Source organism: Crinia signifera, chromosome 9 (assembly GCF_055691185.1).
Source record: "Crinia signifera chromosome 9, ASM5569118v1, whole genome shotgun sequence".
NCBI lineage: Eukaryota > Metazoa > Chordata > Amphibia > Anura > Myobatrachidae > Crinia > Crinia signifera.
This window is the reverse complement of record NC_139225.1, coordinates 49,893,226-49,917,708: the sequence shown is the minus strand read 5'-3', so window position 1 is coordinate 49,917,708 and position 24,483 is coordinate 49,893,226. Positions and strand designations below refer to the sequence as shown.

The 24,483-nt window shown below is 41.5% G+C and overlaps 1 protein-coding gene across 14 annotated transcripts in view; it reads left to right on the top strand.

Moving 5' to 3' along the window:
• The window catches only part of FRMPD3 (FERM and PDZ domain containing 3), a 527,068-nt gene that overhangs the window by 308,325 nt on the left and 194,260 nt on the right, over nucleotides 1-24,483 (top strand). For 10 of the 14 annotated variants that reach the window (XM_083159061.1, XM_083159053.1, XM_083159051.1 and 7 more), the window contains one exon: nucleotides 18,407-18,538. The exons of 2 other annotated variants lie outside the window; for them this stretch is intronic. In XM_083159061.1, coding sequence (XP_083015187.1) covers nucleotides 18,407-18,538 — 132 coding nt within the window. Of the gene's footprint in view, nucleotides 1-18,406; nucleotides 18,632-24,483 lie in introns of those variants that run through there. 2 more of the 14 variants (XM_083159059.1, XM_083159060.1) reach the window with 2 other exon arrangements.

Below are 24,483 nucleotides of genomic sequence, written 5' to 3'. Positions count from 1 at the left end.
TCAGTATTACTGAGTACATCACTGGACTCTATGTCTACACAATTCTCATTTTGGGTTCTCTTCTTGGAAGACCCTGTTCCCCGTTTTCCCCTAGCCTTCTTTTTAAGCTTTGGGGGGTCTTTTGCAGAAAACCCTGTAAGCGAGATTCGCGAACAGGGGTTCTCATTCCTAAAAAAGTATTCTGGTTATCATCTTCTCTATTTAGTGTCCTGAGCCGTTCAAATCTGTTGTTGTGAACAAATCCCTTTTGTTCACTAGGCTCATAGACCGTTTGATGCCAGAATTTTTTAGGGTCTCTAATGCCAGGAGAGTTTCTATTTGGAAATTTATTACGATTTCTAAACGGGACTTTCTGCCAGTTCCCTGATTGCTCATTAGCATATACCGGCCTGTTACCATGATTATGGGCTCTAAAGGGCCTGTGATTGGGAGCTGCAGTGTTATTAGGCATCACAGGAGCAAACAAATGTATTTTCTTATTTCTAGTCTTATTATCATTTTTGGTAGTTTTGGACTGCTGCCAAGTCCTCACTCTATCAGTTTCATAATCGATTTTATCGCGTAGAAACTTCTTTTGTTTGCTTTCTACAATTTTGCTCTCAATGAGAGAAACCTTTTTATCCAAATCATTTTTAATCAAATTAAGTTTCTCACTCTCGAACAATTGTTCAAGTGCTGGGCTCAAAGTGCAAATTTCTTTTTCAACTTCTTTAAGAACTTTCTTTTTTTCGAAAATAAGCAATTTCATAAGACCCATGGAGCATTCACCCAATATATGGTACCACTCCTTCATAAACACAGCATTATCAAGACCCGTGGTAGGATTCTTATTGATGCGGAGACCTCGGGGGATACGGTTGTGTGTGACATAGTTGTCCAACCCTTTAATGTCCCACCAGGTCTTAGCCTCTCTAATAAGAAGTCTCTCGAGGGAAACCACAACATCATTGACATCAGAGAGGTTATCAGTCCCAATTTTAGTGGGATTATTTTCATTAAAAATTCTAGAACATTCCTGTGACCGCTTATTGCTTAAATCTGTATGTCTAAACATATCGATAAGAGATTTAAAACAGGTACACACAAAAATCTGCAGCTACCAAAACAACAGAACCCTATATACACACAGAAAGATATAGCCAGAAGCGTTGTTTTAGAGCGCTGATTACAGACTCAGACCAGCTGGATTTAGACCAAAGTCCAAAGGTCTTAATTTAGCACCAAAGTTCAAAATGCTGAACTGCAGCTCCTCCTCTCGTGAAACCACGAATGCCCAGGGTTCCAAAGGCACAAAGAGATCTAAAACAAAGAGAATAGAAGAGGGCGCTTCATGGTGCATTAAAAGAGAGATTTTTTATTGGATCCACAAGGACAATGATCCACAGTAAAAGGCAATTGCTCGTACCGATTATAAAGACAGTGTGGGCTGGTTACCACATGGCATAGATATAAGCACAAAAAGGCAAGGCTGCTCACACGTCCAATACCGGTAAGTGGAACTCCAGGAGACCGCGACTTGACAGGCGCTGGATTGCGCTGCTGAGGCGATGGAACTTTGGAGACACCGGCGTCAGATGTAGCAGACGGATGACGGGAGACAGCACACAGGTCGGGTAGAAGTCACAGGCCACGCCCTGACGCGTTTCGTCACTGGGACTTCGTCAGAGGGCGTGGCTACTGTGACTGACAACCCGATATTTAACGTGATAGACAGCCAATGAACTGCTAACACTACAAATTAGAGCAAAGGCAGCAGCTGAGCTCAATAAAGGTACAAGCATACATAAAAACTTGCTTTTAAAAACACTCCGCATATTCATACATGAGCGGTAGCAACAAGACATATATATGTCAATCACATGTATACAATACATGGACCAACTAAAATACATTTTACATAAAAGTCACGATACAATCAATGATAAAAATACAAAGTATATAAAAAATACATAGAAAAATGACAAAAAAGACAGCAGACAAAAGAAGCATATTTTTCTATTAGCAAGACATAGAATTCATCTAGAAGTTGACGGAAAATGACAGGGCTATGACACAAAATGCAAAATAGTCGGCTCTGTTGAAGAAAAGAGAGACACATTAGAACAATGAATAAACTCAGTTTATGAAGGGGGTGATCTCATACCCTTCATTTAACCCTACTGGGGTCAATGTATTGAGTTTTAAAATCCACTGCGTCTCTCTCCTAAGCAGACGCCGCTCAATATCACCTCCTCTTTTGCCCTGTTTAATCAAATCTATACCTTTGAAAATAAGGCCAGAGGGATCGCAATTGTGGTGTTCCTTAAAATGCCTGGATAAGCTGTGATTGAGTATGCCATGCTTAATATTGCGAAGATGTTCTAATATTCGGATCTTAAGGCATCTTTTAGTTTTTCCAATATACCTCAATCCACAGCTGCATTTTATAAGGTACACCACATGTGATGAATTGCAATTGATAAAATCATTAATTCTGAATGTCCCCAAAGCCGCATCAATAACAGATCCTTTTTCCATATATTTACAAGTTTTGCAACTGTTACAAGGATAACTGCCTTTGATGGACAAAAAAGTACTCTGACTCGAGGTGGGTTGAATATTTTCAAGCTGACTTCTGGACACAATGGATTTGATGGTATTAGCCTTTCTAAACACCATTTTCGGTCTAATAGGAATATGTACATTCAATACCGGGTCCATCTTCAACACATTCCAATGTTTATTAAAGATCTTCCTTAATTCGCGATCTCTGGTGTTAAACTGCGTAATAAACATTGCATTATTATTAGCTGGATTATGGGCTTCAGACTGAGAATCATTATTATATTCTAATAGTTTCAGTCTGTCTGTATTTCTAGCCCGCTGTAGAGCTCCATTAATGATCCTGGAAGGGTAACCTTTCTCTTTAAATCGATTAATGTAGATGTTAGCCTGCTCGTCAAACAGGGACACATCAGAACAGTTCCTTCTCAAACGTAAGAACTGTGAAAAAGGAATGTTATCCTTCCACGGGCCATAATGGCTACTACTATAATCAAGATAGCTATTCGCATCAACCTTTTTAAAAAAGGTGGATGTCTCGATGAAAGGTACTTTAGGGAAATTTTTAACCGTGAGTAAGATGTCCAAGAATTCAATAGTGTCAACCTGCCAATTGCAGGTGAACTTGAGATTGAAACGATTATTATTAATCCTAGACATGAACTGATTAAAAGAATTCTCATCATCATTCCAAATCACTATGATATCATCAATATATCTTTTTATTAATATCACATGATCTAGGAGGTCAGAGGAAAATGTCTCAATCTCCCATTCTCCCATGAAAATATTTGCCAGGCTGGGGGCGCATATCGTCCCCATCGCGGTCCCACAGACCTGCAAGAACCACTCTCCCAAAAATTTGAAATAGTTGTGTTTAAGCACACATTTGAGACAATCACAAATAAATCTTGTCATTCCGTGAGACATTGAGACATCCCTTGACAACCTCTGTTCAATTGCCCATATGCCCAACTCATGTGGGATGCTCGTATAGAGTGCTTGAACATCGATGGTGGCGAAGCGATAGTTAGCCTTCCACTCGACACCCTGAATAAGTTTAAGTAAATGAGTTGAATCCTTTACATAGGTGTCAATCAACGGTACATATTTCTTGATAAATGTGTCGACATATTCAGAGAGGTGTGAGGTAAGTGACCCCACACGGTATTGGACGTGTGAGCAGCCTTGCCTTTTTGTGCTTATATCTATGCCATGTGGTAACCAGCCCACACTGTCTTTATAATCGGTACGAGCAATTGCCTTTTACTGTGGATCATTGTCCTTGTGGATCCAATAAAAAATCTCTCTTTTAATGCACCATGAAGCGCCCTCTTCTATTCTCTTTGTTTTAGATCTCTTTGTGCCTTTGGAACCCTGGGCATTCGTGGTTTCACGAGAGGAGGAGCTGCAGTTCAGCATTTTGAACTTTGGTGCTAAATTAAGACCTTTGGACTTTGGTCTAAATCCAGCTGGTCTGAGTCTGTAATCAGCGCTCTAAAACAACGCTTCTGGCTATATCTTTCTGTGTGTATATAGGGTTCTGTTGTTTTGGTAGCTGCAGATTTTTGTGTGTACCTGTTTTAAATCTCTTATCGATATGTTTAGACATACAGATTTAAGCAATAAGCGGTCACAGGAATGTTCTAGAATTTTTAATGAAAATAATCCCACTAAAATTGGGACTGATAACCTCTCTGATGTCAATGATGTTGTGGTTTCCCTCGAGAGACTTCTTATTAGAGAGGCTAAGACCTGGTGGGACATTAAAGGGTTGGACAACTATGTCACACACAACCGTATCCCCCGAGGTCTCCGCATCAATAAGAATCCTACCACGAGTCTTGATAATGCTGTGTTTATGAAGGAGTGGTACCATATATTGGATGAATGCTCCATGGGTCTTATGAAATTGCTTATTTTCGAAAAAAAGAAAGTTCTTAAAGAAGTTGAAAAAGAAATTTGCACTTTGAGCCCAGCACTTGAACAATTGTTCGAGAGTGAGAAACTTAATTTGATTAAAAATGATTTGGATAAAAAGGTTTCTCTCATTGAGAGCAAAATTGTAGAAAGCAAACAAAAGAAGTTTCTACGCGATAAAATCGATTATGAAACTGATAGAGTGAGGACTTGGCAGCAGTCCAAAACTACCAAAAATGATAATAAGACTAGAAATAAGAAAATACATTTGTTTGCTCCTGTGATGCCTAATAACACTGCAGCTCCCAATCACAGGCCCTTTAGAGCCCATAATCATGGTAACAGGCCGGTATATGCTAATGAGCAATCAGGGAACTGGCAGAAAGTCCCGTTTAGAAATCGTAATAAATTTCCAAATAGAAACTCTCCTGGCATTAGAGACCCTAAAAAATTCTGGCATCAAACGGTATATGAGCCTAGTGAACAAAAGGGATTTGTTCACAACAACAGATTTGAACGGCTCAGGACACTAAATAGAGAAGATGATAACCAGAATACTTTTTTAGGAATGAGAACCCCTGTTCGCGAATCTCGCTTACAGGGTTTTCTGCAAAAGACCCCCCAAAGCTTAAAAAGAAGGCTAGGGGAAAACGGGGAACAGGGTCTTCCAAGAAGAGAACCCAAAATGAGAATTGTGTAGACATAGAGTCCAGTGATGTACTCAGTAATACTGAGAGTAAAGATAATAATATTATTATTAATTTATCTAAGAAAGTTCTTACAGTAACTGAGAAGGCTGTCCTGACTAAAGGTCTTTCGTTTGCTCCTTCGAAAGAACCGAATAAAGTAGACCTCACTATTGACCTTAATCTTTTTGTTAGAAAATTAACTCTTCAGCGACATTTCCTTCGAAAAAATGACAATGCAAATCTCACTATATGTCCCCCATCTTCCCAATCAGGGTTGAAGAAAAGATCGACGTATTACCCAGTGGAATCACGGGGACCATACCTAGATCTTTTTTCCGAACTTGTTAAAAAAGACATTGATAAAATGAACATTAAAAATAGCAGACAATTTAACCTCAGTAAAAAGGAATCTGATGTTCTCAAAAATCTTGCTCTTGATACATCTGTCGTCATTAAAAATGCAGACAAAGGTGGAAGCATAGTAATTTTGGACCGTGAATATTATGTAGCTGAAGCCTATAATCTTCTTCACGATACCAAATCCTATACTAAACTTGAAAGAGACCCCACCAGTATGTATTTGATTGAACTTGAGGCTTTACTCAAAATAGGTCTAGATGCTAAACATATAAATTTGGATGAATATAGATATCTATATAACACTACTCCCAACATAGCCACGTTCTATCACCTGCCGAAGGTGCACAAAAATCGTTGTGCCCCTCCAGGCAGGCCTATTGTTGCTGGTGTGGGGTCACTTACCTCACACCTCTCTGAATATGTCGACACATTTATCAAGAAATATGTACCGTTGATTGACACCTATGTAAAGGATTCAACTCATTTACTTAAACTTATTCAGGGTGTCGAGTGGAAGGCTAACTATCGCTTCGCCACCATCGATGTTCAAGCACTCTATACGAGCATCCCACATGAGTTGGGCATATGGGCAATTGAACAGAGGTTGTCAAGGGATGTCTCAATGTCTCACGGAATGACAAGATTTATTTGTGATTGTCTCAAATTTGTGCTTAAACACAACTATTTCAAATTTTTGGGAGAGTGGTTCTTGCAGGTCTGTGGGACCGCGATGGGGACGATATGCGCCCCCAGCCTGGCAAATATTTTCATGGGAGAATGGGAGATTGAGACATTTTCCTCTGCCCTCCTAGATCATGTGATATTAATAAAAAGATATATTGATGATATCATAGTGATTTGGAATGATGATGAGAATTCTTTTAATCAGTTCATGTCTAGGATTAATAATAATTGTTTCAATCTCAAGTTCACCTGCAATTGGCAGGTTGACACTATTGAATTCTTGGACATCTTACTCACGGTTAACCCCTTCCCGACATTTGACGTACATTTACGTCATGGTCGGGAAGTACTTCCCGACACATGGCGTAAATGTACGTCATGGCTTGTAACTGTCACCGCGTCTATAGACGCGGTGACAGTTTCAACATGTCTGCTGTCCCTGACAGCGGACATGTCCCTGCATGCCCAGGGGGGGCTGCGATGCCGCCCCCCCGTCGGCGATCGCTGTGATTGGCTGTTCAGTGTGAACAGCCAATTACAGCGTTGTCTGTGTCACCGGCGAATAACGTTCGCCGGTGACACGCGATCGGAGGTGATTGGTGCTGTAAAGTACAGCACCAATCACCGCGGGGTGTAAGGGTGACACTGGTGTCACCCCACCTCACCCCGCCCGCCCCCAAAGGCCGTGATTGGTTCGTCGGACCGACGGACCAATCACAGCCAAGGAGGGGGATTTAAACTAACGGTGACTGCACTACAGACGCCATTCCGGTCTGGAATTGCGTGCAGTGCGGTCACCGTGCCTAGCTGCCGCAGTATACTGACCTGAACCGAGCAAAATACTTACCTGATCACTGCTTCATCACTGCTTGTAGTGTGCTGGATGCTTCCTGGATCCTGTTACTACTTGTGACTTCCTGTGTTGTGAACTTGTGCTGCTGCAGTGTGATATAGTTATAGATAGAGAGATAGAGAGAGAGAGATAGAGAGAGATAGAGAGATAGTGACAGATTGTGCTATATATTTTTTATATAACTGACTGCTGCCCCCCCTTTTGTGCTGATCAGTATAAATTAACTGATCAGCAACTTTTTGGGGGCGCAGGTTTTTTTTTATATATATATATATATACCTGTCAGTGCTGCTGCTGCAGTGTTATAGAGTGATAGATAGTGAGAGATAGAGAGATAGAGAGAGATAGTGACAGAGAGTGATAGAGACTGCTATATTTTGTGTCTGCTGCCCCCATTTTGTGCACCCCCAGCAACTTTTTGGGGGTGCAGGGGTTATTTTTCATATATATAACTGTCAGTGCTGCTGCTGCTGCAGTGTCATAGAGTGATAGATAGTGAGAGATAGAGAGATAGAGAGAGATAGTGACAGAGAGTGATAGAGAGTGCTAAATTTTCTGTCTGCTGCCCCCGCCTTTTGTGCTGATCACTATATCTGAGGTGATCAGCAACTTTTTGGGGGTGCAGAGGTTTTTTTTTTTATATATACCTGCCAGTTGCTGCCAGTTGCACTGTCAATTGCACCAAAGGTTGTGCACCTGCTGCCCCTCACTGGTAATCAGTGTCGCATCACTGATCACCTTTTTTTTTTTTTGAGGCTGCTGTGGGGTCTTTTTTAAATTTTTTTTTACACACACTGTGATTTTGTGGGTGTCCTGTGGCCACTGTGCGCTGATCAGTGACGTACATCACTGATCAGCTTTTTCGGCACAGGGTTGATCTTTTTTTTTTTTTCTGAGCGCTGTTCAGTGACGGACGTTACTGACCAACATCTGTGCTCAATTTTTGGCGCAGGACCTTTTTTTTGTTTTTTTTAACCCCTTCAATTTTTTATTTTTTTTACCCCTTCAATTTTTTTTTTTTTTTAACCCCTTCAATTTTTTTTTTTTGTATAAAGTATTTTTTTTTCTGCACTACATACACACTACACACTACATACCCCCCGGGTTGAAATAAAGTTTGTACCCCCCCCTACACTATACACGTGTTGAAACATTTCACTACCAGTAACACAAAAATAAAAATGGCATCCCAAATGTCATCCCAAATGTCATCCCAAATGTCATCCCAGTCATCCAGAAGAATGTATTCAGCGGAGGAGGCATATGCCATGCTTGCCTCTGACTCTGACACAGCCAGTGATGCAAGCGGGGAATTTGAAGGCTTCGTCTTAAGCTCCTCTTCCTCCTCTAGTGATGAGGGACCCCCTCAAAGACGCCCCCGTAGAGCAGCTGAGACCCCCCCCCAATAATTGATCTCGTATGGACCCCACCACCAGACAATTTTGAGCCCCAGGTTCCTGAGTTTTTGGCCATGCCAGGAATCCAATTTGATTCCACAGGTCTCAGAGAAATTGACTTTTTCAAATTATTTTTCTCTGATGATTTTATAAATTTAATGGTGGACCAAACTAATTTATATGCCCAGCAGTTTATTGCTCAAAACCCCACCTCATCATTTGCTAGGTGGACCCCTGTAGATGCAGTAGAGATGATGACGTTTTGGGGTCTGGTGTTTCATATGGGCATAGTAAAAAAGCCAGAAATTAGGCAATATTGGAGTACAGATGTTCTGTACAGCACCCCATTTTACCGTATGGCCATGCCCCGGGCTCGATTTGAGACGATCCTTAAATTTTTGCATTACAACGATAATGCACAGTGCCCACCCAGAGATGATCCCACCTTTGACCGGCTATTCAAAGTCAGGCCGGTCATTGATCATTTCAGTGCCAAATTTGAAGAGATGTACATCCCAGATAAATTCATTTGCATAGACGAGTCCCTTATACATTTTAAAGGAAGGGTTAAATTCCGCCAGTACCTTCCCAGTAAGAGGGCAAGGTATGGCATAAAAATGTATAAGCTGTGTGAAAGCACCTCAGGGTACACCCACAGGTTTAGGGTATATGAAGGGAAGGATTCAAGAATTGAACCGCCAGAATGCCCCCCCTCCCTCGTAGGTGTTAGTGGAAAAATTGTCTGGGATTTAGTGCACCCCTTCCTGGATAAAGGTTATCACCTCTATGTGGATAACTTTTACACCAGCATCCCCCTGTTTAAGGCCCTTGGTTCAAGAGGTACAGCAGCTTGCGGTACTGTGCGCAAGAACCAAAGAGGCCTCCCAAAAAAGCACATTGCCCAAGTAATGAGAAGGGGTGAAAGCAGGGGAATATGCACCGAAAATATGTTGTTGGTCAAATATAAGGACAAGAGGGATGTCCTTATACTGACAACAATTCACGGAGACAGTACCACCTCCGTCCCTGTACGAGGTACCAGTACCCACACCTCAAAACCTAATTGTATCCTGGATTACAATAGGTACATGGGCGGAGTGGATCTTTCAGATCAGGTACTGAAGCCGTACAGTGCCCTGCGGAAAACAAAAATCTGGTACAAGAAGCTGGCCGTGTATATCATCCAGATGGCACTGTATAACGCTTACGTGCTATTCCGTTCTACCGGCCAGAGGGGGACATTTATGCACTTTCAAGAGGAAGTCATAAAGGGCCTAGTATTTGGGAACCAGCAGGCAGAGGGCCCCAGTACTTCTAGTACTGGCCCCCGTATTGTACCAGGGCAGCATTTTCCTGATGAAATCCCCTCCACTGGAAAAAAGGGCAGGACACAAAAAAGGTGCAAAGTTTGCTATAAAAAGGGAATAAGAAAGCAAACTATTTTCCAGTGTGACACTTGCCCCGACAAACCCGGCCTATGTATAAAGGAGTGTTTTAAAATATACCACACATCTATGGATTTTTAGGTTCATCATTTCACCGTGCTTCGGGGGTCTTGCTAATGCCACATAGCACCCACCATTCATTCCACCAGAATCTGAGCCGCAAAATCCCAAAATCACTCCTTCCCTTCTGAGTCCTGCCATGCACCCAACTGGTATTTTTTGGTCACATGTGAGGCATTGCCGTACTCAGGAGAAATTGGGGCACAGATTTTGGGGTGCTTTTTCTCCTTCATACCTTCTGAAAATGAAAAATTTTGAGCCAGAACTGCATTTTTGTGTAAAAAAATGTAATTTTTCATTTTCACTGCCCAGTTGTATCAAAATTGGTGAAACCCCTGGGGGTTTGAAATGTACACTATACCCCTAGATGAATTCCCTGAGGGGTGTAGTTTGCAAAATGGGGTCACTTGTGGGGGGGTTTCACTGTATTGGTGCTTTGGGGGTCTTGCTAATGCGACATAGCACCCACCAACATTCCACCAGAATTTGTGCTGCAAAATCCAAATATCACTCCTTCCCTTCTGAGTCCTGCCACTTTATGGTCACACATGAGGCATTGCCGTACTCGGGAGAAATTGGGGCACAGATTTTGGGGTGCTTTTTCTCCTTCATACCTTCTGAAAATGAAAAATTTTGAGCCAGAACTGCATTTTTGTGTAAAAAAATGTAATTTTTCATTTTCACTGCCCAGTTGTATCAAAATTGGTGAAACCCCTGGGGGTTTGAAATGTACACTATACCCCTAGATGAATTCCCTGAGGGGTGTAGTTTGCAAAATGGGGTCACTTGTGGGGGGGTTCCACTGTATTGGTGCTTTGGGGGTCTTGCTAATTCGACATAGCACCCACCAACATTCCACCACCAAAAATCACTCCTTCCCTTCTGAGTCCTGCCATGCACCCAACTGGTATTTTTTGGTCACATATGAGGCATTGCCATACTCGGGAGAAATTGGGGCACAGATTTTGGGGTGCTTTTTCTCCTTCATACCTTCTGAAAATGAAAAATTTTGAGCCAGAACTGCATTTTTGTGTAAAAAAATGTAATTTTTCATTTTCACTGCCCAGTTGTATAAAAATTGGTGAAACCCCTGGGGGTTTGAAATGTACACTATACCCCAAGATGAATTCCCTGAGGGGTGTAGTTTGCAAAATGGGGTCACTTGTGGGGGGGTTCCACTGTATTGGTGCTTGGGGGGTCGTGCTAATGCAACATAGCACCCACCAACATTCCACCAGAATCTGAGCTGCAAAATCCAAAAATCACTCCTTCCTTTCTGAGTCCTGCCATGCACCCAAATGGTATTTTTTGGTCACATGTGAGGCATTGCCGTACTCGGGAGAAATTGGGGCACAGATTTTGGGGTGCTTTGTCTCCTTCATTCCTTGTGAAAATGAAAAATTTTGAGCCAGAACTGCATTTTTGTGTAAAAAAATGTAATTTTTCATTTTCACTGCCCAGTTGTATCAAAATTGGTGAAACCCCTGGGGGTTTGAAATGTACACTATACCCCTAGATGAATTCCCTGAGGGGTGTAGTTTGCAAAATGGGGTCAATTGTGGGGGGGTTCCACTGTATTGGTGCTTTGGGGGTCTTGCTAATGCGACATAGCACCCACCAACATTCCACCACCAAAAATCACTCCTTCCCTTCTGAGTCCTGCCATGCACCCAACTGGTATTTTTTGGTCACATATGAGGCATTGCCATACTCGGGAGAAATTGGGGCACAGATTTTGGGGTGCTTTTTCTCCTTCATACCTTCTGAAAATGAAAAATTTTGAGCCAGAACTGCATTTTTGTGTAAAAAAATGTCATTTTTCATTTTCACTGCCCAGTTGTATCAAAATTGGTGAAACCCCTGGGGGTTTGAAATGTACACTATACCCCTAGATGAATTCCCTGAGGGGTGTAGTTTGCAAAATGGGGTCACTTGTGGGGGGGTTCCACTGTATTGGTGCTTGGGGGGTCTTGCTAATGCAACATAGCACCCACCAACATTCCACCAGAATCTGAGCTGCAAAATCCAAAAATCACTCCTTCCTTTCTGAGTCCTGCCATGCACCCAAATGGTATTTTTTGGTCACATGTGAGGCATTGCCGTACTCGGGAGAAATTGGGGCACAGATTTTGGGGTGCTTTTTCTCCTTCATACCTTCTGAAAATGAAAAATTTTGAGCCAGAACTGCATTTTTGTGTAAAAAATTTTATTTTTAATTTTCACTGCCCAGTTGTACCACAATTGGTGAAACCCCTGGGGGTTTGAAATGTACACTATACCCCTAGATGAATTCCCTGAGGGGTGTAGTTTGCAAAATGGGGTCACTTGTGGGGGGGTTCCTAAATTTTAGCATCTTATGGTGCCTAGAAACCTACATGGTGCCTACAAAATAATCTCATAAAAAGGAGGCTCCAAAATCAAGTAGGTGCTCCTTCTATTATGAAGCCTGTGGTTTGGTCAACGTGCACACTAGGGCCACATATACTGTAGGATATTTATGAAAACAAAAGAATTGGGGGAATCAATTTTTAGTCACATTTCTCTAGTAAAATGTACTGTGTTCCTTAGAAAAATGTATTAAAATTGCAAATCTGCAAAAAAAATGAAATTTTGAAATTTCACCTACACTTTGTTTTAATTCCTGTGAAACACCTAAAGGGTTAACAAACTTCCAAAATGCTGTTTTGAATACTGTGAGGGGTGCAGTTTTTGAAATGGTATCATTTATGGGGGTGTCTCACATACAAGTCCCTCAAAGTCACATCAGAACTGAACTGGTCCCTTAAAAAATCAGTGTTTGAAATTTTCTTGAAAATTTGAGAATTTGCTATTCATATTGTAAGCCTCCTAGTGTCCAAAAAAATTAAAAGGAAGTTGAAATAATGATGGAAACATAAAGTAGACATATGGTCTATGTTAGTTATTAACTATTTTGAGTGGTATGATTATTTGTCTCACAAGCAGAAAATTTAACATTTTGCAAATTGCAAAATTTTCCATTTTTTCACGACATTTTGGTATTTTTCACAAAAAAACACAGACTGTATCGACCCAAATTTACCACTAATTTGAAGTACAATGTGTCACGAAAAAACAATCTCAAAATCACTGGGATAAGTAAAAGCAAAAAAAAGTTATCCCCACTTAAGTGATACATGTCAGATTTGAAAAAAAGGGCTCTGTCAGGAACGCAAAAACTGGCTCTGTCAGGAAGGGGTTAAAAATTTCCCTAAAGTACCTTTCATCGAGACATCCACCTTTTTAAATAGGTTGATGCGAATAGCTATCTTGATTATAGTAGTAGCCATTATGGCCCGTGGAAGGATAACATTCCTTTTTCACAGTTCTTACGTTTGAGAAGGAACTGTTCTGATGTGTCCCTGTTTGACGAGCAGGCTAACATCTACATTAATCGATTTAAAGAGAAAGGTTACCCTTCCAGGATCATTAATGGAGCTCTACAGCGGGCTAGAAATACAGACAGACTGAAACTATTAGAATATAATAATGATTCTCAGTCTGAAGCCCATAATCCAGCTAATAATAATGCAATGTTTATTACGCAGTTTAACACCAGAGATCGCGAATTAAGGAAGATCTTTAATAAACATTGGAATGTGTTGAAGATGGACCCGGTATTGAATGTACATATTCCTATTAGACCGAAAATGGTGTTTAGAAAGGCTAATACCATCAAATCCATTGTGTCCAGAAGTCAGCTTGAAAATATTCAACCCACCTCGAGTCAGAGTACTTTTTTGTCCATCAAAGGCAGTTATCCTTGTAACAGTTGCAAAACTTGTAAATATATGGAAAAAGGATCTGTTATTGATGCGGCTTTGGGGACATTCAGAATTAATGATTTTATCAATTGCAATTCATCACATGTGGTGTACCTTATAAAATGCAGCTGTGGATTGAGGTATATTGGAAAAACTAAAAGGTGCCTTAAGATCCGAATATTAGAACATCTTCGCAATATTAAGCATGGCATACTCAATCACAGCTTATCCAGGCATTTTAAGGAACACCACAATTGCGATCCCTCTGGCCTTATTTTCAAAGGTATAGATTTGATTAAACAGGGCAAAAGAGGAGGTGATATTGAGCGGCGTCTGCTTAGGAGAGAGACGCAGTGGATTTTAAAACTCAATACATTGACCCCAGTAGGGTTAAATGAAGGGTATGAGATCACCCCCTTCATAAACTGAGTTTATTCATTGTTCTAATGTGTCTCTCTTTTCTTCAACAGAGCCGACTATTTTGCATTTTGTGTCATAGCCCTGTCATTTTCCGTCAACTTCTAGATGAATTCTATGTCTTGCTAATAGAAAAATATGCTTCTTTTGTCTGCTGTCTTTTTTGTCATTTTTCTATGTATTTTTTATATACTTTGTATTTTTATCATTGATTGTATCGTGACTTTTATGTAAAATGTATTTTAGTTGGTCCATGTATTGTATACATGTGATTGACATATATATGTCTTGTTGCTACCGCTCATGTATGAATATGCGGAGTGTTTTTAAAAGCAAGTTTTTATGTATGCTTGTACCTTTATTGAGCTCAGCTGCTGCCTTTGCTCTAATTTGTAGTGTTAGCAGTTCATTGGCTGTCTATCACGTTAAATATCGGGTTGTCAGTCACAGTAGCCACGCCCTCTGACGAAGTCCCAGTGACGAAACGCGTCAGGGCGTGGCCTGTGACTTCTACCCGACCTGTGTGCTGTCTCCCGTCATCCGTCTGCTACATCTGACGCCGGTGTCTCCAAAGTTCCATCGCCTCAGCAGCGCAATCCAGCGCCTGTCAAGTCGCGGTCTCCTGGAGTTCCACTTACCGGTATTGGACGTGTGAGCAGCCTTGCCTTTTTGTGCTTATATCTATGCCATGTGGTAACCAGCCCACACTGTCTTTATAATCGGTACGAGCAATTGCCTTTTACTGTGGATCATTGTCCTTGTGGATCCAATAAAAAATCTCTCTTTTAATGCACCATGAAGCGCCCTCTTCTATTCTCTTTGTTTTATATATATATATATATATATATATATATATATATATATATATATATACATATGTGTATAACATTGATTGGTATCAATTATTTAATTATTTACCACTCAACTGGACTTTTTGGATGTGAGAATCATCAAAGATGGCACTAAAATCAATACTCTGTTATTTATGAAAGTAACAGACTGCAATATGTTGCTCTAATTTAACAGCTTCCACCCCAAAGCCACTACTGCGAGCCTTCCATATCCTCAATTTTTGCGGGTTTGTAGAATAGATAGTGAGATCCATATTAGGGACCAACAATTGGAGCAAATGTTCAATAAATTCTTTGAACGAGGCTATCCTTATGCGTTATTGCAGGGGACTAAGTAGTCCCCAAATTAAGAAATCGAAAAATCTGTGGTCAATAGTAGCAACAGACCCTAACCTATCCAGTCCTCACAATACAAGACTACAAACAGGATATATCAGGGGTAGAAGTATAGGTGACCGGATAGTTAAATCAGATATTTCAAAATTACAGGTTACAGGAAAAGGAGGTTGCTACAAGTTCACAGGTTGTCTTACTTGTAGCTACATGACACCTGGTGACACATTTAGGCTTGGGGAAGGCCTATGTCATTAAACAAGTGTTAACCTGTTCATCGACATATGTAATTTATTTGCTAACGTGCCCATGTGGACTGAACTACGTGGGCAAGACCATTTGCACTATAAAGGAGAGAATGGCGAATCACAGAATGGCTATTTGGGCAGCCATTGAAAAAGGCCGCAGTGAGCAAACAGTAGCTCACCATTTTTTGGAAGCCAGGCACAGTGTGGCAAACCTAAGATTTCGCCTCATTGATCAAGCACCAAATGACCTTAGAGGTGGAGATAGAGACAAACGTCTCTTGCAAATGGAAAGCAAATGGATACACAAACTGGGCACATTAGCCCCAGGAGGCCTAAATGAAATGTTAAATTTGGGTAGTTTTTATAAATCCGACCAAATAAGCTTAGGGAGTAGGATAAAACAAGATATAAGGGGTTATACACCTCTTTTATTTTTTTGTATAATGAAAATTTAACATAATTAGTTTCCTTATGATATATAAAAAAAAAAATGGTTGAGGATAATAGCCAGATATATCTTGGTGAGACACGTGGTTGATAATATTCCAGTAATGTGATGTTATAAAGATCTGAGATCTAATGATTATTAAATGTACTGTAGCAATGAATGTATTTACAAAAAATATGACCACAGCACCATCTAGTGGCCAGCTTGAAACAGAACTATGGAAAAATAGTGCTTATAGACTTGAGATATATATATATATATATATATATATATATATATATATATATATATATATATATATATACATATATATATACATATATATCAGAGTTTGCGGGCGGCACTCCAAGGATTTTTTTACAAATAAGTCAGACACAGACTTCAGCTGTAGCCAACGTTTCAAATCTTTACTCGATTTTTCGTCAGGGATCCCTGACGAAAAATCGAGTAAAGATTTGAAACTTTGGCTACAGCTGAAGTCTGTGTCTGGCTTATTTGTAAAAAAATCCTTGGAGTGCCGCCCGCAAACTCTGACATATTCCCAGCGTCTGACAAACCTGACACTGAGGGAAGGCAACCAGGTCCATTTTGATTTGTTTATGGAGTGCCGGTCCACTGGACGGGGGATGGTGTGGCACAAAGGGTCTTCTAACTGTAAGTTATGTTATGTAAACACTGTTTGTTTGTTCTTGCACATATTGTTAAGTGTTGGTCCTGACGAAGGGCGACAGCCCGAAACGGCATAGACCGTATGCACTAAGTAAACTTGTTTTTTTTCACACAAGTCCCAGAGTGACGCCTGTTATCGCCTAGACTATACAGTCGAGACACCACAGAGGAGCGCACCGGGGCAGACTGACAAAGGAGGGCGGGAAGTGCCGGACTTATCTCTTGTGCATATATATATATATATATATATATATATATTTATTTATTTATTTACAGTTTCTTATATAGAACAGCAGATTCCGTTGCGCTTTACAATAGTCGACAGTGATAACACAAACTGGGTAACAACACACAGACTTGGAGGTAGGAGAGCCCTGCTGCAAGCTTACAATCTATAGGGATAAAGGAGGGAAACACAAGGATAGGCATCAGTAATAGCATAGCAGTCCCACCAAGTTAAAAGTCCAGAAGGGAAGCTATATAATACATAAGTGCCTCAGAGGGTTATGCGTGTAGAACTTAAATTTGATAGGCTTGCCTGAAGAGGTGTGTTTTAAGGGAACACTTGAAAGTTTGGAGGCTAGTGGAGAGAGGGCATTCCATAGGATGGGAGCAGCCCGATGAAAGTCCTGTAATAGTAAATGGGAGCTAGTGATCCATGCAGATGAGGGACGCAGATCTTGTGCAGAGCGGAGTGGTCGAGATGGGTGATATTTTGTGATAAGTAAAGATATATTCTTTAGCCTAGGAGCTGGGGATGGTTACTGGCAGCCTTGGAGCTGGAGGTAAGTATTGACGGCCTAGGAGACAGAGGTGAGTATTGTCAGCCTGTGAGCCAGTGACGGTTGTCCACGGTCTAAGAGCTGGAGGTGAGTGTCGATGGCCTGGGAGCCAGAGATGCTTGTCAACAGCCTCAGATGCTTGTCAATGGCCTGGGAGCTGGAGATGCTTGTCGACTATCAGGACACAGGTGGTTTTAGTCACTGGTTTTATCACAGTAGCAAATAGTTGGCCTGGGAGACAATGGTGGAGAGGTGGTCTGGGAGCCAGTAAGAGGTAGCTGGCCTGGGAGCCAGCGATGACCATGATGGCTGGATGCGACTTAACCGCTGGTATGAAATAAGCAGGAGGCAAACTGGCAGGTGGTGGGTTAACCAGCAACAGTACTGGAGTAATAGCAGCAGGTCACAGGTGGTTATAAGGCTGGAGCACAGGATAGCCTGGAGCCTAGGAACTCTGACACTGGAGACAAGCATGCAGGGAATAGTTGTTTAAGGCAGCATGGACACAGGAAAACCTGGAAACACTAGGAAATAAAGAAAACTGTGAAACAAGTCAGGTACATGACAGTATTGAGTCTATATAATATATTAGTTTAACATTTTTAAGTTTTATTACTGAACTAATGCACAATATTCTAATGTTTCTAGTTTTATCTGAAGCTAAGCATCTCACCCTATATACAGTATCATATACCTCCCAACATGACCCTCTCCAGGAGGGACACATTGCTCTGCTCCTGGAAGAACTTTCTTAGCAATTATCCTGTTCAACACAGGTGATGGTAATTATGCATTAAGATGAAAGCCCAGGAGCAGAGCATTGTGTCCCTCTTGGGGAGTGTCATGTTGGGAGGTATGGTACCAATGTATATAGCAACAAATATGTATGTTATTTTGTGTGTATAACCCAGTCTCTTTCCAATACAGGATGTCATGGTCACTCTTCGGGACCGCCTCTCACTTCGTCACCGTGATCATTTTTCTCTTGTACTGGAATATTCAGCATCAGATCAAAACCGGAAATTCTTACTGCTACAAGACAAGCAACCATTGGCTCATGTAAGAATTGGGACATGAAAGAATGAACATTGGAGTGGATAGAAAAGAAAGACAAGTAAACCAATACTCCTTTCAAACCGCACTTATTACCGGGTAAAATGACTGGTTTTTAAAGTTTCAAATTGATAATATGTGCGGTGTGAAAGGTCAGTTTTGAATTTACCGGTTCAAGAAAACCGGTATAAAAGCAGGGTCCTACCCGTTTCAGTGTCCCTGTGTAATGTGATGGGACAAAACGGCATTGAAACGGTAATACCACTTTCAGACCGCACTTAGGGCCTTATTTTGGTTCATTCTTTCTGACAAAATCCTTCTTAGATGGACAAAACCATGTGCACTGCAGGTGGGGCAGATGTAACATGTGCAGAGAGAATTAGATTTGGGTGAGTAATTTGGTTCCTGTGCAGGGAAAATACTGACTGCTTTATTTTTACACTGCAATATAGATCTCACTTTGAAGTAAAACCCCACCCAAATCTAATTCTCTCTCCACAAGTAACACCTGCCCCACCTGCAGTGCACATGGTTTTGCCCATCTAAGAAGGATTTTGTCAGAAAGAATGAACCAAAATAAGGCCCTCAATGTCACATTAACATTTTAAATGTGTTCCAGTCCATATTTCTGCAAGAAAACATTTAGTACCTGTGGCCTCAATCATTTTGTCAGCAATGGTTTCTTCACTGGTCATATGAAACACTGACTGAGGGCTGAGGCATTATCTACTAGATAACAAGTGTATTAAGGCAATGTATTGGTATTGACCATGGTGCTTGGTACTGAAATATCATACCTCCCAACATGACCCATTCCAGTAGGGACACAATGCTCTGTTTCTAGACTTCCCTCTTAATTATTGATTGTCCTCATCTGTATTGAACAGGTTAAGTGATAAGAAAGGTGTTTCACTGCAGGTGATGGTAATCATAAATTAAGATGGAAGTCCAGAAACAGAGCATTGTGTCCCTCCTGAAGATGGTCATGTTGGGAGGCATGGAATATTGCACTGCAATAACATTTTACACTCAGGCACTGAGGGTGGCACAGCACACTGCTGATGACGGCATTGTTGAGCTCCATAGGGGGCAGGCTGGCCAGCAGAATCCGGCAGCACTGGCCACTCAACAGACAAAAGTTATATATTGGACCACCTTGGTGGAGCAATATATATACTGGCGCTTCTAGGTGAGTTGTTTAGCAAGCTGCTCACACCGTGGGGAGGTCAACCCCCAGAGAATAGACAATGGAAAAAGACACAGAAGGTGGTGGAGCGCTACACAAAAATGTTTGACCAATTGGGTATTACAAATACTATGAGAAAGTTGTCTGTGGACGACGAAACGCGTCAGGCCGAGTGTGCACAGTCTGACTACCTTGGGATTACAAAAAAGGAATTCTCACTTGAACCAACTCTCCCCCTCCCAATCTTTCCAACTGTTGGACGGTTGTACTGGATATTACAAGGGACACCACCACCTGCCATTCATCTGGAGCTACCTGACTAAGGACTGGAACCTTAGGATCCCTACAAATTCTAGATCAGGTCCAAAAATCTCCAGCAGGTATATGGACACCCGCCACCCCAGTCTCCATCAAAATCTATGTGGGAGTTTGTGACTATCCAACTTGGGACAGTAACCCTAGGAACAAGTGAGATACCCCCATACTGTGTTGATTTGTGTTCAAATAATTTGTGTATCCCAATTCAGCCTGTATACTTTTACTATATTCCAATATACGCAATTGCTTTTAAGACAATGAATTTTTAATAGTATTAATAAAATATTTGTAATACCCAATTGGTCAAACATATACTTTTTGTGTAGCGCTCCACCACCTTCTGTGTCTTTTTCCATTGGCCACTCAACAGAGCCTACAAAGCAGGGAGGTGCCTGGCTGTAGAGGTGCTCTCCCTACGCTGCTGCTACCACACTGCGCTCGTGGTGTGCTATGTTCAGGCGTCTGCATTACGTGCTGTGTGACTCGGCTGGAAGCATAAAAACCAACAGAAATAATACAAACTATAACAAATAATCTTATCACATAAATACTATGCATCTGGGATATTTCTAAATTAAATCTCTAATATAGCCAAACAGTATTAGAGATTTCATTTAGAAATATCTCAGATGCATACATATTTGTCAGAATAGAGAAGAAACTCTATTTTATAGTACCAGATTTCTATAATACACGGACGTTACTTGTTGAAGTTGACCATCTGGTATTAGGCAGGGACAAGTAGGTGAATTCCTTCTTATTACATGTGTGTTAGTGCATGGAACTACCATTCTTCCTATGTTAAGATCAATTTAAAAACTTCAACTACAGTATATATTCCTGTGTAAATGTGTCATATAAGATACACTATAAAGTATACTCTGATACAAAGTAGGATTACCCAAGTGAATATGTATTTAACTAAAGACTAAAATGTAAATAAATATCTTACAATTATCAAAAAATATGCTACAGAAACCACTATAGTACAGTAACTGATAAGGTATTTGACTGTATGTACTGTAACAAAGCATCCAAGATCAGTTAAAAAACACTCCATGTAACTTTCTCATTTAACCCATTAGGGCTGAAGGATTTCAGTTCAAACATCCAATGAGCTTCTAGTTGTAGAAGTTTCCCCACACAGTCCTATCCTCATAGGTTCTTTAGTACATGGTTAATTATCATATATTTTAAGTCACGAAGTGCGTGATTTGCTTCTGTGAAATGTCTCACCACCGGTTGGTCCGAGACTTTTCCTTTTGTTTTGTCCAATATTGCTGCCTTGATGGTGGATCTATGTAATGCCATCCTGTCCCGTAGTGACCTCACCGTATTGGCAGCTATTGCAATTGGCATGGGCATGTAATCAAATAGATCATGTGCATTGTAGTGCATGTGACTATATGCTTGACCTTATATTGCTTATCTTTATGCAAATTATTAAAAGTGGACCCTGTCAGCATATGGTTACATCTAGTACAATGAAGATATTTATAGCAGCATGGGTTTTTCTTCAAGAACACTGTACTTGCACTAGTTGGTGTTTTCATTTTTTCTGTATACCCAGTGATGTCTGCATGAACCACCATACTGTAACTTTGATGTTCCGACTCCTCGGGTGACACACGATAGGTCTAATATGTTTTAGTCCAAGTAAACTTTGGTCACTCACTATTATAGGCCATAAGGCTCTTGATGCCCTAGGTATGATGGGGATTGCTGTGGACTATTTGCATGTCCAGGGTATTACCTCTATTCTCTTTCGCTCCCTGGGAGTCAGAAGTTATTCCCTAGGTATTAACGTGGCTTCTTTTTTGTTAGGCGCCGCCGCCTGTACTCTGTGTCCCAGAGAGCTTCTGCTCCGTCGGGTGCTGGAGGGACAGGGGCTGGTGGCGGACAGCGACCTCCGGGCAGGGAGCACTGTGGCATCGCGGATGTTGCCAGGCAATGCCCCAAACGTCCTCCCCATGATTGATGGCAGGGAAGCGTCAGGACATTGCTACGCAATAGCCCGAACTTTCGCCTGGCGTCTGGTAGCTGCAGCAGGATGTCACCCACACCTGTAGGTGGGGTGATTCAAATATAATCCCTCAACCCTCTTGTAAGGATGCCAGTTATAGCATCCTGATGCCCTGCATTGCTTGGTCCCTTTCTGCGTATTTCTGGTCCTGTTCCAGGTTCCTGCTACAGCGTTCCAGCTCCCAGTCGGCTGCAGTGCATATATCCTGTTCTGGTCTACAATTCCACCCTTCAGATAAGTCATGAGATATTTGCTTTGTTCCTTGGTTATTATTGTGGTGTCATCTTTTGCATTGTTGCATTCCCCTGTGCATTTCTTTACTATGTTACCATCTTGTGTATTGTTACATATATTTGTATTGTGGGATAGTATCCCTGGTAACATCGTCGTGCATTTGTCAGCTCATTTAGAAGGTGTGCTTTCAGGCCTGCTAGTCTCCAGCTTGCAACAAAGACCTGGCGGCACCGGGGTGGGTGGAACTAATCTACCCCCACGAACATGGCTGATATAGGTCAAGCCTTAGTTTGCAGGAGGCAAACGGGTCAGCAGGGTGCCCGCAACAAGGTGCCTGTGCACATCCTTCCTAACATTATAACCGGCCCAAATTATTTAGGGGAAAAGAAAAGTTTTCCTTTTTTTTTCTCTTGCTGAGCTTTCATTATGGATCCCAATCCAGTGAATCCAGCTCAGGTCTTTTCTGACCAGCTTCACCTCCTTACCCAGCAGCTTCAGGATCTCACCCTGAGGGTGGAGTCACAGGAGGAGGTTACGAGAGTTTTTTGTGCTGTCTCTACTCCGGTTAAAGAGCTGAAGATGAATTTACCTGACTAGGTAAATAGGGGATAGGGGTCCATTTTTCAACTTCAAACAAAGGTGCAAATTGTATTTTCAGTTACAACCCCTTTTCTCTGGCTCTGATACCCAGAGAGTGGGTCTTGTAATCTCCCTCCTGCAGGGGGATCCACAGCCATGGGCATTTGGCCTAAAGGCATACAATCTTTGTTCTGTGGATTCCTTCTTTCAGGCCATGGGCATTCTGTATGATGACCCAGACAAGGCGGCTTCCTGCGAGGTCCATCTCAGGGCTCTCAAGCAGGGCCATCATGCAGCAGAAATTTATTGCTCAGAGTTCTGGCGATACGTCAATGATACTGCCTGGAATGATCCGGTTTTGCGGCGTCAGTTCTGGCTGGGTTTGGCTGACCAAGTTAAAGATATTTTGGTGCAGTATCCTGCCCCAGATTCTTTAGATGAGCTAATGCAATTAGCTATTTGCATTGACAGGCATATCCGCGAAAGACATGATGAGCGGGATTCCCTACCTGCCCTCTTCCCTAGCACGTCCGGGGACCTTGGTGTGGACTATGACCATGCAGATTGGGGTCACTTGTTTGTCCACTTAGGAGAAGGCCCGTCGATGGTTGCTAGGTCTCTGACTCTACTTTAGTAGCAGGGGACATGAGGAAAATGCTTGCCCAGAGCGGCCGGGAAACACCAAGGCCTAGGGATGCAGGGAGGCATCCTCTCAGGTCTCTCTATATTGTCTCCCAACATCATCTTATTGCTTCCTGTACATTTAGGTATTGGGGTGGACAAATGGGAGTGTTAAGCATTTATTGATAGTGGGGCTGTGGGGAATTTTATTGATCTTCAGCCTTTTCAGGATCATGGAATTCCTCTCACTCCTCTTGCTCCTAAAGTTTCTGTGTATGGGTTGGATGGCAAACTCTTACCCAGAGGATGTATTACTCACCATACCATACTCATAGATCTGAGTGCTACTCATTCAGAAAAAAATTCTTTATTCATTGTTCATAGCTTAAGAAAGCATAACCCTGGTTTTGACCGGCAAACAGGGGAATTTTTTCACTGGGGTAAAGAGTGTGTGTCTGAATGTCTGACACTTCCCGTACATATGACGGAGCCCAACACTTCTCCTCTTCCTCCTCAATATTCTTCTTTTTCTGATGTTTTTTTTTTTAAAAGAGAGGCTGACACTTTACCACCTTTTTGCTATTTCTCTTCTTCCTCATGCTAAGCTACCCAAGGGTCATTTATATTCTTTGTCTTTACCTGAGGCCAAGGCCATGGAGGAGCTAAAAAAATTTTTGTGGCAAAAAAGGATGGCTCTTTACGTACCTGTATTGACTACAGGCAATTAAACATCATCACAGTTAAAAATTCATACCATCTGCCTCTCATTTCAGTATTATATGATCAGTTACACAATGCATCTATTTTTTCCAAGATTAATCTGTGAGGTGCCTATAATTTAATTAGGATAAAGGCAGGGGATGAGTAGAAAACAGCTTTTGACACACACACACCGGGTATTATGAGTACTTATTAATGCCTTTTGGGTTGGCTAATGCTCAAGCTGTTTTACAGGCCCTTATTAATTACTTTCGGGGTATTTTCGTTGTG